This window comes from Talaromyces stipitatus, genomic scaffold (assembly GCF_000003125.1).
Source record: "Talaromyces stipitatus ATCC 10500 scf_1105507295523 genomic scaffold, whole genome shotgun sequence".
Taxonomy (NCBI): domain Eukaryota; kingdom Fungi; phylum Ascomycota; class Eurotiomycetes; order Eurotiales; family Trichocomaceae; genus Talaromyces; species Talaromyces stipitatus.
The window spans coordinates 697,077-714,665 of record NW_002990113.1 but is presented as its reverse complement, the minus strand read 5'-3'; the positions used below and the strand labels follow the sequence as shown (position 1 = coordinate 714,665).

Genomic DNA, 17,589 nt, shown 5'->3' with positions numbered 1-17,589 from the left:
AGGAAAGATGGCCACTTGGTTGTCAATTGATGACGCGGGCTATGGCTCTCCCACATCCGGATATCCCCTGCAATTCATGGTTGCTTGTTCGTGCTACTTGATCTCTCTGAGAGGGATTTCAGCCATATTGTCCTCTTCTTAAAGTCAAGAACGCCTTGCAATGATAGGATCGCCGTAATTGGAATTGATATCATCGGCTGATAGACCGCACTTTGTAGGACTGGAGTTCATATCAAAAAGGCTTGTGTGACGGGTATCAGGTTGCTCAATATCATAATAGGAGATCGCAAAGCACTCTCCACCATAGATCAACCAGTGCTCTTGACATAGGCCGACAAGCAGGAGAATAAAGCAGCGATTTGAAAATGCATCTCTTTATCAATATCAGGAATCCTAGGTAGCAACCATAATAAAAGATGCATGAATAATTCTCGGTTTCCCTTGGATATATACAGTAATGACCGATCATAGCCCAGCGATTCTCAAAGATTATCTTGTATGTGGTACACTACTGTACGTAAGTACTGCACAAATAAGGTATGATTAAGCGTAAATCAAATGGTAAGTTAATGTGTTTTTTTGTAGGATTAGTCATGCCTTTCATGCCATGGCAACAATAATCTGAATATCCCGATCAGTCCTAGCATTATACTACCGGACTGACAACATAGTCCTGCACACTGTATGATTGATACGTACTTCTTAGAGAATAGATTACGGTAGAACGAGAATAATCTAACCCAACTAATTTAGTTTACATGAATTGAATACATCACACATTGCGTATCAAGGTACAGTACTGTACTGTGAATATGCAATTACTGTACTCTTCCCTTTAATATTGCGCGCTGAGTAACGAATTGTTCAAGACACTGCAGTGATGGTCTCAGTTATATAAGGGAAGTAGGTGGCGGGGGAACCCTGTAAAAAGCCATTTTCTGATTTCGAGCTATCATGGGAAAATAGCTGCAAGTATGATCTAAATTGCGAAAAACGGCCAGTTTGCAGTTCTGAGATACAACTATTTGTTGGCAGCCGCATGATGCCCGCTCGATTTGAGGGTCAACTATGTCAAATAACTGATCGTTAATGTATACTTTCATATTGTAGTAGAGCTCTTGACTATTACCTTGCTCTTCATATAGAAGCTGCGACATCAGGCCGACACATGTCTCTTCGTGTAGAACAACATGAAATGCTATCATTGTCCTAAGTATCCTTGTCAGTAATTCGATTTCTCCATCCCGCCAGCTCACCTGAAGACATCCAGGCTCACTGGTCTTTCCCATATGGATGTCCCGTGGCATCGATCGAAGTTTGTCCCTTATCGTACGTAGATAGCCCTCTTAGTCGCGTGCGATAAACTTCTTAAATATTACTCCCATCACTCCTCGCACGAGTTCCTCCACAATATGATCGCAAACGAAACTGTCCTTTGGGACGATAGAACGGCATCTGTATTTAGTGTGCATTGCACCATAATCTAGCCATTGGTTGTGAACTTTGAGTGAGTTCTCGCCGGGATCAAACACCATTTCCACATTTACATTTCGACTCTCTACAAACTCGATTTTCTCGATCACCTTCCACAGTGCCATCGAGGCCTTTAGACCTCTCTCAACGTTTTTTGCAAATAACGTTTCTGGAACCTTGCAGATTTTAGCTTTCTTGAACGAATAGAACTGCTCCTCGTTCGCTGTTCTTAAAAGCGAATTTGCCCGTAACATGTTCCAAAGGATGTCTGGTAAAGAAATGGGTTCTTTCTTCAGACCCTCTTTGATCGTGTCAAAGCTCTAATATAGTGTTAGCTTCCTCATTTGCATTGGAGATATCTCGCAAACCCATACGTGAGGCCCGAAGCGATCGCAATAAAAAAACTGCCTGCCATTTGATTCTTTGAGAAGAAACTTCCAAATCAACTCTCTTGTGGAATTATCTAACAGTCAGTCTGCTGACTCAACATCAAGGGCATGTGGGAAGTTTTGAAGCAAATTCACATAGATTGGAAGTATAACGGAAGCTTCTTTTTCAATAGCAGCTTCCAAATACATCGCACTACATCTGCTTCTTCGGATATGTCGACTAACCTATGCCTGTCACAATTCACTTTGCCATCCGCAAAGTTATAGCCAAGCTTATATGAACGGGCATCCGAAGACGGCGATGGAAGATACAGCCCTTTCAGATAGACTTTGCCTTGGTAGTCCGGGTCTAATATTAAATTCCCATGATCAGTTTCTACAATAGATGCGGGATATGAAAACCCGCGAATATCTAGCGACACAGTCAGCCATCTTCTGAATTCCTCCAAGGAAACGCGAGATCCATCGTGGCCTCGCTCTATTATAATAGAGACATCTCTACAGATGCATGGAACGAAGCAATTGGTATCTTGAGCAACATTAACCTGAGCCAAAGGGAGGACTGTTGCAGGAGTGATCAGACAGTGCATTTGAGAATCTGTCAGGCCCTGAAAGCAGAAACTCCATGTATAGCTATTCGAATAAATCTTGACAGCATAACCATTCCAAGACATGACCATCGTTGCGATTTTGAGTCCTTCTCCGTGACAGCCGGCAAGATTGGTCTTTTTGTGCTTCGATGTTTTCCTGAGCTGGAGATACTCGGGCCAAAGCTGGGCACATATATTTACTAAAATAACTTTGCCTGATTCTTTCTCGTATCTAATAACCCCTAACGTCTGTCTTTCCAATTTCATGTACGGTGGTTGCTTAACTATGATGGATATAGAGTTCTCATCATTTACGTAGCACGGTTGGAAATCATGACAGCTTATGTTGAATATTTCTATAATTGCATCCCTCCTTCTCGAGTCAGAAAAGAGTTCATAGAAAGGCATGAAAGCATCAACCAGTTTTGATAAAGTTCTCTAAAAGCCGCAGTTGTGTCCCAGCCGCTAACATAGTCCGGCGAGATGCCGAGCGGAATGCACTGTGGATATTTTGGCGCTTCCGCTCTCGCATACTCATGCATCCGAACCTCTTATATTTATATTAGTACTTAAATGCTCACTATGTTGGTTTCAAATGACCTTACCCATGAGTCTTAGCTCTCACGTCTAAATATTGTGCAAAATACTTTCCTCCATTCTTGCAAGGTGGGTAGCAGTCATATCTGGTACTTATAACTAATAGCAGTATTCAACTTAACGGCTAATGCACCCGCTGAAATATACCAAATATGTAATGAGCTGTTTAAAAATTTTTTTACACAGACTACTACCGTTATTCTCGAAATTAGTTTGACTAGTAAACATTATCTTCATTTGCCCTGATGCCCCACTGTTTTATCTCTACTCCATACTTGAATAACTATTAGGCTATACGGTGTTGAATAAGACACTCATCTTCGGACGAATTTGACCTGTTTGAAGTCGGTTCATTTAGCTCTAGATTCACTACGTTGGGTATATTCATGTGACTGTTGGCATTAGGATTGACAACTGCAGGCTCATGGATTGACTCCGGCCCCGTACAGCCAACTAAGGGGTATCTAAGCAATAGTGAGAGGAAAGGAGTCGTTTATTGTAGTATCTAGTTTTTATTAAGACCCATATACACTTGCTGGACACGACCACTTTTTACAAACAGATTTGAAACCTTCACCTTTTTACACACTTTCTTTTATGTGTTTTGCTCCACTCCCCATGCTATTACCAAAGCTAGCGCAATAATAGTTTATCTTTCACTATAATACTAACGTATCAAGAGAATAGTACAAATCCTTTCAAAAATCAATAAACCAGCGTAAGCATCGTGTATAGAATGGTATCATAAAATATCAGTCTAATCGTGTTGGGACTAGCTTCAAGCAACAGCTTTAAAGAGAGTGTGTAAAACATGAAGGAGGTTTCGCATCTGTCTGTACTGTACGAGCTTCTCTTTGGAACGAGCAATATTTCTATGTCTCTTCTTAAGAAACGGACTGGTAATATCTAAGTCATCATTTTCGTACAACACTATGCCAAAGAGAAACTGTAACAACCGACAAGCCTGTCAAACCTCCTAGGGGTTAGGGTTAGAATAGAGAGTGCTAAAAGTGTGGATACTTCAGCTGGTCATGGTCAATGTTCAGCTGGCCATGGTTAATAATGTATTGCCGTGAAACAACATGAATATCTCTTATATAGAATGCACGCTGCGGAAGCAGAAGAGATAGGTTTCAGTACATTGACATTCCATACCCTACCTTGTGTGCTTAGCCTTCCATGATCCCTCTCGAACGTAACTATACATACCCTACGTAACTCATTGTACCTATTCTTGTTGGAGCAGTCTAAATGTAGCTTCCGATGGTCTGCTATATTCCTAAGAGAATCGCACAATGCAATACTCATACCGTTATGTTTCCAGATACGGCCTAAAATTGTAGCTAGCTAAGAACAAATGAGAAGCGTCGGGTATTGTGGACTTTGAGGTAAGTCTGAAAACTAGTCTTCACTTCGAAAGATTGTAGAGAAATAATAGCTCTGAATCACGTGAATTCCTACGTTTCTGTCTACAATTTAAATTAAATTTCTAACAGATAGTGGACGAGCGAATGACAAATTTCTGTCTATCACTATCCTTAGAAGATATGTGGTGGAGGAATATTTGAACGATACGCTAGTCCTAGCATGGTTTCCTTAGTTTGGTTTAGTTCTGAGGCTGTTGCTGGCAGATAATAGTAAAATTGCTCCATATATAAACTATTTTTTAATCAACACTGAAGACCCACTTATTAAACAGTTTTCAAGACCCACTCTTTGAACACTGTTCAAGATCTACAAAAGCTGGTCAATTGGTCGTGATTGGTCAATCCCCATACGGACCTAAGAATTTTTCTACATCCTTATCCTCATACGTCCTAGGTGCGTAGTTGATGGAGGTCGATGGATTACTTTGAACAGATCCACAGTTGAACGTGTCCACAATTGAGCAGATCCACACTTGAACAGATCTGTTGGATTAGTGGGTCGGTAGGCACTAATCCGTGAGGGCAGAATCGGTAATGATTCCTAGCTTTGTTATGTGGAAAGTGTAGATATTGGAAGTAGAATTAACAAGCAAAATTGTATGTCTTTTCGTTGTCTCTTTCTATTTACACGAAGCAAGAAGGCAGTATTTATAGGCAATATTGGCAGTTCCTAGTGTACGGGAATAACACGAATTTGGTGAGTGGATGCGGGGATGCCCAATCGACAAAGCACTGCATAAAAGAGGTTCAGATCAGAGCCCAACTTGTTCTTCCCACAGTTCGCACGATCTCGGGAGTAATCGTTCAACCGCTGGCCTAGTAATCTAACAAGATCCACACTTGAACGGGTCCGCACTTAAACAGATCCACACTTAAACTGATCCACACTTGAACAGATCCACACTTGAACAGATCTACTATGTATCATAGTACAGTTAAATGGATCTACAGTTAAATTAACGTATATATTTCAACATATTTATACTTTAAAAGAGATCTAGATTCAAATAGATCCACATTCAAACAGATCCATATGCGACGGCCGTAGCCATAACACGACAGAGCCTAAGGCAGAAAGTGGTAAAGGACAAGTATAGGGTTAGGTTTAGTTGAGCACATAGTCATGCGACAGAGCTTGAGATATCAGAGGAAAGCTTTAGGGCACCCTTCTTCCTTTCCCCTTTCCTTCCTCATGTCTATTTACTTAGCTTCGCTGCCGGAATAAACACCGAATTGAGCTATTACATTTAATTAGACATCACTTTCTTTCCTTTCTTTTGGTAAACTGTAGAGGCATAGCCAATTTATTCACTGGATTCCAGAGGACATGCAGGTTCAGCTGCAGATCAATTTCTCATCTCATTTCCATCAAAATTTGAACACGAATGAATCAGAACGAAGCCCTGAACCAGCCAAGTATCATGGTACGATTCAACGACATATTTGAGAATCTTAGGATGGGCAGGCGCCTGTCCTGGTTATGACCAGAAACCAACGAGGAAGAACCAACTCAGGGCACCTATGAACAGGCTGATTTTCTCCGTGATCAGCTGGTATTTGTGGACGAGTCAGCATGTGATAAACGTGCGGGATTTAGATGAACAGGCTGGTCACCTCTGCGTGTGGCACCAATCGAAGTATGCAAATTTCATCGTGACCGACTCTATCAAATTTTGCCTGCGTATGCCCATAATGGTATCATTCTTTCTCGTATCTTTCAGGGTTCAACAGACGCTACAATGTTCGAGGATTTTATTGAGCGGCTCCTCGAACACCGGGAAATGGCCGAAGTCAAAGTCTATTCTTGTTATGGACAACGCATTTTTTCATCACTCGGATCGAATAGAAGAGATGTGCTTGAGAGCAGGAGTTAAACTTGTCTATAGTATTTGCCACCATACTCCCCGGATTCGAACCCCATTGAAGAGTTTTTTTGCTGAATTTAAGGCTTTCGTCAGGCGCAACTGGCAAGTCCATGTGAAGGATCCACACCAAGAGAGTTTTCTGGAATGGTGTGTAGATACCGTTGGTGCGCGAGAACAGAGCGCTAGAGGCCATTTCCGGCATGCGGGTCTGATAACAGAGGAGCTACAGTATCAATCGACGGCTTTGAGGGAATATTTACCCCGCGCTCTATCCTTGTTGAGTGAATGCAAGTTTTGCGAGCAGTATATTAACTACATCCAGAAAGTAGGGAGATGCTTGTACAGAAACAGTAGGAATAATGAAGTGGAAAAGTTGTTGGCACAGGTCATGACGACCCAGAAACAGGTGCTAGGGCCTGAGCATCCCTCAACTCTGGTCAGTATGAATGACCTTTCGTTAACATACAAGAATCAAGGATGATGGAAGGAAGCAGAAGAGCTGCAGGTACAGGTGATGGAGACCCGGAAACAGGTGCTAGGGCCTAGGCATTCGTCCGTATTCCTGCCTTAGATCGCTGGCATCAATCTTTCTCGCATTCAGATTGGCTCCTTGGATCTCGCGATGGAATCAACCCTTACAATAATAATAAGTAAACCTGGACCAGTCTCGAACAGTGTTTATTAAGTGGGTCTCGGACAGCGTTTGAAGAGTTGTTTATAGTTGCATAACTAGTTTTACAGTGATTCTCGAAATCGGTTTGACTGACAAACACTTCTCATCGATTACAGTGTACCTCGCCCCACTCTTAAACGGTACCTGAAACGTTGGATTCTCACTGATTAGCTCATTGAGCATAGGCTGATCAATCACGTCCCTTTCCCTCTTAAGAACGGCGTAAGTAGTGGGGCCACGAACAATCATTACTTGAGAGAAATGGTCAAGCCGATTTCGAGAATCACTGTAGACTAAGGTGTGCAGACTGCAACGGGGAACATCCTACAGGACATCAGAGATGCCGAACACCTCTGAACCTGAACGCATCCCAATAATGATAACCACACTCCGTCTACTACAGTTGAACATCTGGAAATCCAGGGCAGGAATGGAAGCCCTTATCAATGACCACCAAAGCTAGAGCCTGGATCTACTCCTGATCCAAGAACTATCCATCACTATATACCGTACCCATGTGAACCATAGCGCATAGCGACTATATCGACCAATATACCTAAATATGGAATCGACCTGGTTCCATAGCCTCCTCTACATAAACAAACGAATTTCAACCTCCTCTCATCGACAGATCTACTGTAACCATCCAGACTTAGTCGCAATCAAGATATGGACTGCAGCAATACAATTCCTTGTCTTCTTGGTCTATATTCCTCTACTGGATATGCATGAAGTAGCTGATACCACTGCTGCAGAATCAGCACTAGAAGAAATAAAAACCACTATTGAGTAACACACCAGAGAAACCAACAAGACTACATGGCTAATCTTGATGGGAGACTTTAATCAACACCATCCAGCATAGAGCCACCGCGCGGTTAGTCACGTTTTTACCACCCAAGCAGAAGAACTAATCAACTTCTTTCAAGAATATTAGCTCCAATGGTGTCTACCCTCTAACATCCCCACATACTGGTCACCAAGCCACCCTAGAAAAGCATCAGTGCTGGACTTGATACTCACTAATGATCCTACCACACTGATTAAGTACCAGCTCTACCATAATAACTATGGATTGGACCATCGCAGGACATACTCCAAATGGGACCTACGACCAGAACGCAACGAGAATATAAAACCTAAAAGAGCATATAACTGAGCCGACTGGGCAAAGATTGGCTTAAAACTACTTGAGTTACTTAGTTAAACACCAGAAATATATACCACCACAGACCTTGACTCTGAAGTTAAGCGATTAGTACAGACAGATGCGAAGCCTCCTTCACATGTTTTACACACTCTCTCTTCTTTTTGCCCCACATCTAAGGCTGTTGCCTAGAAGTAGTCCACGATTCATTCAGACTAGTACTTTTCAATACCAGTTTCATACATAATTTACTTAAAGATTATATATATTCAAGATCAGAGATATATAAAAGATGAGTATTACATTTACATATAAAATACTGGCTTGGACTAGTCTCAGGGGCTAGACTTGGGATGTGGGGCAAAAAGAAGGGAGTGTGTGTAAAACATGTGAAGGAGGTTTCGCATCTGTCTGTAGAAATTACAACAAAGGTTCTTGATTAGCATGTCCCACTGCAAAAGCTATCCCCATATTTAAAATGATGGTTTATAGCAGAACTTAAATCCCAACAGATTACTATGAATTAAACATGCTGACAATGGCAGAGTAGCTGTGCTACCTGGGGCAGTAACTACGCAATTACTATATCTCTTTTCAATGAAATGCGCATCAAACGGCGGGAATGGACCCAAACAATTGAGAAGGTGAAAGCTACTCATTAGAAGGAGTTCCTCGACATGGCCCAGGAAGGCCACCTGTGAAAAGCAGTAATATGTATACAACCACGAGAACCCTACTTGAATATCCCCGCCCTCCAGGTAGGATTGGTGCTAGTCACTAAAAATAAAGCAAAGGCCAAAGTCTTTCTCGAAGCTTTCTTCCCTAAGATGGTAGAACCAGAAGATGAAGACATCGCAACACCCTTAGAAGAGATTCCATGGCATCTAATTACTGAACTAGAAATACACTAGTCATTCAAAGCCGCAAAGGGAATGATAGCCCCGGGAGAAGATGGAATTATCACCCTGGTCTAGAAACAACTATGACCCTATCTCTGGAAGGTGATCACCTACATCTTCACAAAATCAGTGGATCTAGGCCACTATCCTCACCGGTGAAAGCGTGCACGCATCATAGTGCTTAGGAAAGCTGGAAAGCCTGATTACGGATTATTAGAGGCATACCGGCCTATCTCCCTACTAAATACCCTGGGGAAGATACTCGAAGCAGTCATGGCTCATAGACTGTCATTCTAGGCTGAGATCTACAAGTTGCTCCCAAACACACAGTTTGGAGGCCGACCAGGACGGAATACGGAACAGGCACTCTTAGTACTAGTAAACGCCATCAATCGCGCGTGGCTACGGTCTAAAGTGATCACGCTGATAGCATTCAACCTCAAAGAGGCATTCAATGGAGTGAACGCCTCAAGTCTTGATGCCCGCCTACAGGCCAAAGGGATCCTAGTTATTGCTAGACACTGGATCCGCAGCTTCATGGAAAGCCGCTATGCTAGCATCTCCTTCGACAACTTTTAAACAGAGATCTCCTCTCTTGAACACGCGGGCCTAGCGCAAGGGTTCCCGCTGTCCCCCATCTTATTTGGGTTTTTCAACTCTGACCTGGTCGACCAGCCCGTCGACCACCATAGAGGCGCGTTGGCTTTCATTAATAACTACTTTCGATGGCGAGCCGGTCTCTCCGCAGAAGACAATGTTAGAAAGATCCAGGAAGAGGATATACCGCGCATCAAAGTATAGGCCCGATGGACAGGATCCGCATTTAATGTGAAGAAAACCATACTGATCTACCTCACAAGATCCAAAAGATAGCATGGGATGGGACAAATTACAATCAATGGGATAACTATTAAGCCCAGCGACACAGCAAAGCTCCTCAGCATAGTCTTTAATTAGGAGATGCGGTGGAAGGAACATGTACAATAAACTGTTAAATGCGCAACCCAGGTGAACATTGCCCTTGGGGGACTAAGGTACCTCCGCCCAGAGCAGATGCGACAACTCTACCAAGTATGCGTAATACTAATTATGGATTATATATCTACCGTCTAGCACAACCTATTAAAGGATAAGGTCCACCTGCGGACGCTGGGTACCATATAGAGAACAGCCCTCATTCGCATTCTCTCTGCATTCAAGACCATATCCACCGCAGTGCTTGAGGTTGAATCCTGCATACTGCCAACCCACTTATGACTCAAAAAATGTGTACAGATTGTTGCCGTCTGTCTTAGTACCCTCCCAGATGACCATCTAGGCCACACAGTGGTAGTCCGAGCAGCCTCGCGAAGCCTACATATAGGAACTGGACCTTGGTTCCCTCTTGCAGAAACCCTGCAGATAATGGATCTTACCTAACTCTGGGCCCTAGAAACTATCAACGCAACCCCTCCACCACTATGGCGGATCCCAGTGTTCCTAGAGATCGACATTGAACCAGACTATAACAAAGCCAAACACAAAGCATCTGCTCTCTAAAATGCAGCTGGTATTGCGGTTTTCTTGGATGTGTTAGGCCAACATAACCATCTAGGAGCTGCAGTGGTCGCCCTAGACTAAAATAATAATGTGATCCAACAGCGGAAAGTCAGCATTGGCTCCATGGAATACTGGTCAGTATATGCAGTCAAGCTTATGGCTATATACTATGCTATTAGTCTTGTCCTTAAGATTGTGATGGAAACTCGGCAAGCTATAACAGATAGACAGGAACCGGTAACTATCCTGAGTGATAGCATGTTAGCGCTTTAAGCCCTCTCCAATGCATGGAATAAGTTAGGACAGAGGATCATCTAAGCGGTTCAACAATCAGCGCAAGAGTTGCAAACACGGGGAATCCCACTCCGCCTCCAGTAGGTGCTGGGGCATTGCAGTGACCCAGGCAATGAGGTGGCCGATCGGCTGGCCAAAGAAGCCGTGGGCCCTGAGAAAGAACACCCCTTTCAACAGGAGAAAGGATTTATCCGCAACTGAATCCAGAAGGAATGGGAGCAGGGATGGAAGATGTTAGGGAAGGGCCGCTATTTCCACCAGATAGACCTAAACCTACCCTCAGTCCACACCTAGAGAATGTATGGCTCGCTACAATAGAATTGCAGCTACCTGCTCACGCAGCTTCAAACGAGCTATTCATGGCTCGCAACACATAGCAAACTACACAAACTCCAAGAAGACGATAAATGCGAGTGTGGGGCTATAGAAATAGTAATTCATGTTCTGATTGACTGCCCCAAATTGAGGGTCCCACGACAAGAGCTACGGAGGAAGATTGGGACTGCATTCAATGATATTTCAAATATGCTGGGAGGAAGGTTTCAAGGTAAGAAAGGTAAAGAGAATGATATGCAAGGCGGTAGCATCATCGGTGCGGTACTAGACTTTGCAGAGGCATCACAGAGATTTCAAAGCCGCGCGTCATAGGGCCGCTTAACACAACGCCAGGCACTAAGGCCATCACAGGCCGTGACGAGGCTCTAAATTCGTCGGTATGTAATGGTTTACTGTACATAAAGATAGACAAGGATTAGATAGTGTTTTACCTGCATACAGTATCGCTTCGGCGAGGGGTCAGTGTATGAATACAACAACAACAACAACGACTGTACTGTACGGGGCATTACTCTTTTTGATTGTTTCTCAAACCTTTCGGCTTTACATGTACAGTAGAAGTAGACTAGTAGTAAATTCATTACGCTCAGAGACGCCCAGCCTAAAGGGCTCCAATACGCTATCTGCTTTTTATCGACCTTAAGATTAACTTGGACTCGTCGATTATTAAGTGGGCCTCCGTCCGATCTTGGTGTCTAGCTAGAAAGAAGGTGCTAGTATTTTCGGAAGGGTTGCTTGTTTGGAAGTCAGATATGCTATTCCTAATTTGTAAACATACTATGGATTATCATAAGTAAGTCCTACAAGATTTATGACTTACCATTGGCCAGAAGGCTGGTAAGGAACATTTCAGTACGTGCCTTTGAACCAATCAATAATTTCTCTGAAGGCTTAACTTTGAGGCTACGCTAGTCCATTGAAGGGTAAGGTTGAGCCAATTTATCTATGGCCGTTTAAGCTTAACTATATATGGAAAGCATACAGGGTCGTAGCGAGCCTCACAACATAGGTTCTAATCTAAATAGATCCACAGTTAAACTAGTCAACAGATCCACAGTTAAACAGATTCATAGTTGAACAGGTCCACAGTTGAACCGATCCACAGTTGAACAGAAGCGGATAAACTACAGCGCTTTACAAGTCCGGCGTTATATGGTTTTCAACTCTTCAACTCTTTCTCAGCGCCACTCCCATAACCTAATCCATACTTAGTCTAGTCTATCAATCCAGCAATTTACAAGTGGTATTGAATGTAACTATACAAAACCAGGTGTTATTGTATTATAAATACACAGAACTTTCTAGTATGTTCCTCAAAACTAGACAAACTGTAGTATCAAAAAAGAGCTAGAGAGGATGCCTAAGCAAACTGGCGAGATATAACCTTCTTATCTCCTCAAACCCCTCTGAAATAGGAGTGATGTTAGAGTAAGTACATCACAGCCAATGGATAAACTGTCACACTTACCCAACCAGGTTAGCTTAGAGCTTTACCTATCATGGGATAACGCAGGACCAAGAACAAGTTAGGGTTAGGAAATAATCAGGCAATTAGACATATTGTAACGGAAGATACAATATGTAGTCCCTCGCGGAAAGTCACCTTCTCGTAGTGAGGGACATTAGTAAGTTGGACTGCATGGTCTAGCTGAAGCTAAGAACTTTCCAAATCAAAACTCCAGTGGAAAAAACTTTATTAGTTAAGACAACCAGGCGGGGAGCTTTCAAATCACTGACCTGACCACTTACCACCAATCGATAGTCGCCGGATTTTGCTGACAATAACTCACCTGCCCTACCAGTTCAGTCGATTCGTCAGTCCTTCGTCTGCTATCTAGTATTGTCGCCAGCGAGGCAGTCAGCTACTTCGGGCGCTAATGTGAGAAGTACTCTTGGTAAATTGCTACTCAGGGAAGAGGTTCACGAAACTACATCAAGAATGGACGCGTGGGAGGCCCGGTGTATTAGAGGGATAGGTTATTGCTTTTAGAGAATATACTACAACAATGAAGGAAAATCGTTCAAGATTTAATTTATGGGCTAGAGAGGTTTTTGCAGCTGGTACAACTTTTCCTTTCCAAGTGAGACCATGACCACAGTGTATGCAATGGAAAGTCGATAGCGTATTGGAGCCCTTTAGGCTTGGTGCCTCCGGGCGTAATGAATCTACTACTACTAATTTGGCCCACTTTCCAAACCATGTTCCAGAGCTAGTTCCAGATTAGTTAGACTGGTTTTCTATCGTTCAAGATGATATTTAGATCTCAATACTGTACAGGAGTCCCTAGAGACCAATGATAGTATTATTCTCATCGGCTCCGCGTAATATTCTCATGCTCAGCACCAGTATATTAGAAGCGCGCACTGGTTTTGCAATCAAGTGTAAAGACCCGCCAGATTGATCTACTTGACCGCATTTCGTGACATCGTTAAACACTACAGTTCTCCAATGCATATTCCTCTATTACCAGACCTGCATGTCGGAAATGGCCTTTGGCACTCTGGTCTCGCGCACCAACAATCTCAACACACCATTCCAGAAAGTGATCAAAACCTTGATCAGGGTCCTTCTCATAAACTTGCCAATTTTGCCTTATAAAGGCCTTGAGCTCAGCAAAAAATTCTTCGATAGGATTAAGATCCGGTGAGTACGGTGGTAGGTACACCAGCTTCACTCCTTCTCTAGAGCACATCTCCTTTACTCGGTCCGAGTGATGAAAGGATGCATTATCCATGACTAGAACGGATTTCGGTTCCGGCCATTTTCCACAATGTTTAAGAAGCTGTTCAATAAAGTCCTCAAACATCGTGGCGTCTGTTGAACCTTGAAAGATACGAGAAAGAACAATACCATCGTGGCGTCTGTTGAACCTTGAAAGATACGAGAAAGAACAATACCATCGTGAGCATATGCAGGCAAAATCTGATAGCGTCGGTCACGATGAAATTTGCATATTTGGATTGGCGCCACGCCCAGAGGTGACCAGCCCGTTCGTCGGAATCCTGCACGTTTATCACATCCTGACTCATCCACAAACACCAACTGGTCTGCGCTAAAGTCTGAAATATAATTAACATATTCATCGCGCAAGTCTTGATTGCGCTCTTTTGCTTTCTGCCGTACTACCTTTTTAGACCAACCAATTGAGGCAAGTGTCCTGCTGATGGTGCTAATCGCCACATCTTTGTCAAATTCATCAGACAGAAAGACCGCCATTTCATCTAAATATAATGTCGGCTTTTCCAGGAGATGATCACACAATGCTTTCAGCATAGTTTGCGTGATTATTCGCTGTGGCCTGGGGCGGTTTGGCGGAGCTTTCGCATTTCCAAACCGTTCAAGGTTCGATCGAATATAATAGACTGCTTTGCGACTACACTCAGCAGTACGCGCAATCCGAGATACACGCTCATCACTTCTTAGCATATCACATATGAGTTGAACTGTTGATCGTGCAAGGGGTGGTGCCATCCTATAGTACAAGGCTGTATTATGTTTAAGTACTGTAACTGGTGTGCTACATAGAAGAAAGGAATGAAAGATATGGAAATGCAAGATACCCAAATCTAGGCAGCGATACATGTAATTTACGGGCGTATTAAATCTGTGAATGCGCAATACGGCAGGGTGAAAGTTACATGAGCCAGGGTTATTTCGGCCGGCAAGATAGTGGTGTTAGCGGTTTCATATCCCCCGATGAGTTTTCACAAGAATCAGACTCTATACGGGACCACTTTGCAAGCACTCCCAATCCTCAGCCTGAACAACAGAGTACCAGTCCGGGAGCTGCTCCCTTGTACGATCCACTTGATCAACAGACTCATCTTTCGCATGCTCATACAGCCGAACTAGAAACTGGCACGGCATCCACGTTGCAACCCACTTGCGGTGACGGTAGCCAAGACCTATCATCCAATAAGAGACGGACTGTACCAGAGTACAGTTCAGGACAGCCATCCAAAAGAGTTTGCGCCCGCACCACGACAAACGAGAATGTGAACACGCCTCTCATTCCTACGCTTTGTTCTTATTTCTTGACAGCGCCTGTGGACGACCGGTTGGAGTTTCTTTCCTGGCTGTTCGATGGTGCGCTTTCGCAGTGCATGTCTGGATTTCCAACCACTCCGACGTCCTCATTGAACAAAGCCCGGATCAAAGGGACTGGCCGCCGTGGCCGTCAAACACGACAACTTGTTCCGACGGCTTCCGAAAGTGTCCCGTCCTCGGCAAAAGGCCGGAAGGGCATGTCATGGGAGCCGGAGGAAATTGACCTTTTGGTTCAGCTGAGGAGAGTAGAAAAGTTGCCATGGTCGGACGTGGTGAAGCGCTTGACGGAACGGTTTCCTGGGAGGACAGCAGGGTCGATTCAGGTGTATTGGTCTAACAATTTGAAAGACGTGTAGATTGTGGAGGTGCTCAATCAAATGATATTGGTAGATTGGAGCTATATAATAGACACCACACATGACCCCTCCAGGAAAACGCCGAACATCTCCCTATTATAATGAATACATTTTTCTTTTACGAACCCAATGGGTCGGCAAATCGATTTTCAAACAAGGAACGGTTTCGTCCGCGCCCCAATCCTCAAGCTCATGTTCCTGTTAATCGAGATGTTATTGGTATTTCGGAGTCCACGTCTGACAACAACTGTGATATGATGCACGCTGCAAACAAAACACTTCAGGCTCTGCCGCCCGAACCCCACACTCCAACGAGAGACCAGTTCTACTTCTGCGAAGTTGTAGATGATGATGCACAGCCACGTCGTGAGCATGCTCAGAACGCAACGGAAGTCATTGTCATTGAAGAGAATGATGATGATTGTCGTTAGTCAAACTGTCAGCCGTCCAACGCCATAACCCAGGATCAGCATGCTTCAGGACCATCTACCGGTTGCAAACGCAAAAGGGACGTTGACGATCGTTCTTCCAAAAGCGTAAGTCTTAGCTTGAAACATTGTTATGCTTCTCTGCTAATATTAAAAGCATGACTCTTCAATGAAGTACCGAGAAATGTGTCAATCTTTCATTAGCAGAATCGATCGACTCAAACGGGAGAAACGCAGACTTCAACAACTTTTGGATGAGCAAAAGGCCCGTAAGAGTTTGGAATGTCCAGTCTGCTTGGGGGAGAGGGAGAACTGGCTGTCCATCCAGTGTGGGGATCTCATCTGTTATGATTGTGTATTGAATCTTATGCAACGGGGGCGGCTCTTCAACAAGCCCTGCCCTTTATGCCAGGCATCCATAAAATCCATTGCCGTGTGTCATCCAAATCTGAGAGGTTGATTTGTTTTTTCATTGTCCTGTTGCGAAATACATGTTCTGGATTATTGTCGGAGATTTAATTTCTGTGAGACTTCGATTACTCATACTCGCTAGTGACTCTTACACTAGCAAACATTGTTTTCTTGTAACTATAATTCTGTCAAATTAGTTCAGCGGGTCCTTGACAGGTAGATACACTGACACTGTCTATATTTCCTGTACTTATTCACTGCGCTATTGTTATATTACAAGCCTGGCTCTAGCTCCCTCCATCATTGGTTGTACTATGTTCTGTTTTCTACATTGCTTCGCGTCTGTCTTTATTCAACACCACGGTCTATCGTTCAATTCACTGCTGCATAATGCCATCAAGGTCGTGTCCGAAGTAAGGATATATATGGCTTATGAAATGAGAGAAGATACGAGACTAACAATATATATATTTTTTTTTTACAAATGGGGTCCAGAGAGGCGATGACCAGTGCTCACTCTACGGGCCGTTCTTTCCATCTCTCTTGGGCTTCTCTGTAAATTCCTTGGTATGGAAACTCTCCGTCATACTCGTCTGGTTGAATGAGAAATGTGATTTTCGACTAAATGACTCAATTGACTCATGGCCTGACGTTTCGCAGACCGTACTAAAGCTGGCATTGAGCGTAGATTGAATTACATTGGAAGCAAAGCGGTTGTTGGCTCGCCTGATCGCATTTTCTCGTTGCTCTTTTGCCCAATATTGACCATTGCGGAACCAAGTCGCGCCTTCGCGGAAGGTGTCAATACCATCTGTCAAGGCGAAGGATCTTAATTGAGTCATATAGTACTCCGGCCGGTCCGAATTAGCTGGCTTCAAAGGATGACTGGTGAAAATTTTGAGTGTACCACCATGATAGATGGCCGTGATGGTGTAAGCATTGTTATCAAATTCAGGTTGTTCCTGTTCGTATGTCCGTTGCATACTATGTACTAGAAGTACTCTTGAAGCTGGTTAGCGTCTTGGTGGAAATATTGATCTGACAAATAAGATTGTGGGGGTGATCCTCTCGGAAGTTTCAGCCATAGTTTCTAATAATAGCACTACTCGTCTCGTCG

At 43.5% G+C, this 17,589-nt stretch overlaps 6 protein-coding genes across 6 annotated transcripts, besides 9 other annotated features; 3 read left to right on the top strand and 3 right to left on the bottom strand.

Annotated features, from left to right (window-relative positions):
* Positions 1-1,346: 1,346 nt before the first annotated feature.
* Positions 1,347-2,990, bottom strand: TSTA_062010 (uncharacterized protein; the record flags this gene model as incomplete). Its single annotated transcript, XM_002340059.1, has 4 exons — positions 1,347-1,793; positions 1,848-1,923; positions 2,088-2,736; positions 2,873-2,990. The coding sequence occupies 4 exons, from the start codon at positions 2,988-2,990 to the stop codon at positions 1,347-1,349; spliced, it is 1,290 nt and encodes a 429-aa protein (XP_002340100.1).
* Positions 2,991-5,803: 2,813 nt separating this feature from the next.
* Positions 5,804-7,477, top strand: TSTA_062000 (uncharacterized protein; the record flags this gene model as incomplete). The annotated part of the gene is made up of 6 exons (XM_002340058.1): positions 5,804-5,900; positions 5,933-6,488; positions 6,696-6,777; positions 6,829-6,893; positions 7,131-7,154; positions 7,321-7,477. The coding sequence occupies 6 exons, from the start codon at positions 5,804-5,806 to the stop codon at positions 7,475-7,477; spliced, it is 981 nt and encodes a 326-aa protein (XP_002340099.1).
* Positions 6,000-6,410: a mobile genetic element.
* Positions 6,247-6,567: a mobile genetic element.
* Positions 7,478-7,603: 126 nt separating the features above from the next.
* Positions 7,604-8,344: a mobile genetic element.
* Positions 8,345-8,760: 416 nt separating this feature from the next.
* Positions 8,761-11,379: a mobile genetic element.
* Positions 11,212-11,606, top strand: TSTA_061990 (uncharacterized protein; the record flags this gene model as incomplete). Its single annotated transcript, XM_002340057.1, has 2 exons — positions 11,212-11,485; positions 11,509-11,606. Coding segments are annotated over 2 exons (372 nt in total), but the record flags the coding sequence as incomplete, so codon positions are not given.
* Positions 11,607-13,527: 1,921 nt separating this feature from the next.
* Positions 13,528-14,701, bottom strand: TSTA_061980 (uncharacterized protein; the record flags this gene model as incomplete). The annotated part of the gene is made up of 2 exons (XM_002340056.1): positions 13,528-14,044; positions 14,128-14,701. 2 exons carry the CDS (start codon positions 14,699-14,701, stop codon positions 13,659-13,661), a joined length of 960 nt encoding a protein of 319 aa, XP_002340097.1. The 3' UTR covers positions 13,528-13,658.
* Positions 13,686-14,084: a mobile genetic element.
* Positions 13,815-14,081: a mobile genetic element.
* Positions 14,066-14,692: a mobile genetic element.
* Positions 14,066-14,701: a mobile genetic element.
* Positions 14,702-14,868: 167 nt separating this feature from the next.
* Positions 14,869-16,282, top strand: TSTA_061970 (uncharacterized protein; the record flags this gene model as incomplete). The annotated part of the gene is made up of 3 exons (XM_002340055.1): positions 14,869-15,600; positions 15,708-16,169; positions 16,219-16,282. 2 exons carry the CDS (start codon positions 14,869-14,871, stop codon positions 16,062-16,064), a joined length of 1,089 nt encoding a protein of 362 aa, XP_002340096.1. The 3' UTR covers positions 16,065-16,169; positions 16,219-16,282.
* Positions 16,283-16,932: 650 nt separating this feature from the next.
* Positions 16,933-16,953: a sequence feature (AT_rich).
* Positions 16,954-16,990: 37 nt separating this feature from the next.
* On the bottom strand, positions 16,991-17,557 carry TSTA_061960 (uncharacterized protein; the record flags this gene model as incomplete). The annotated part of the gene is made up of 2 exons (XM_002340054.1): positions 16,991-17,434; positions 17,516-17,557. 2 exons carry the CDS (start codon positions 17,555-17,557, stop codon positions 16,991-16,993), a joined length of 486 nt encoding a protein of 161 aa, XP_002340095.1.
* Between the last annotated feature and the right edge of the window lie 32 nt (positions 17,558-17,589).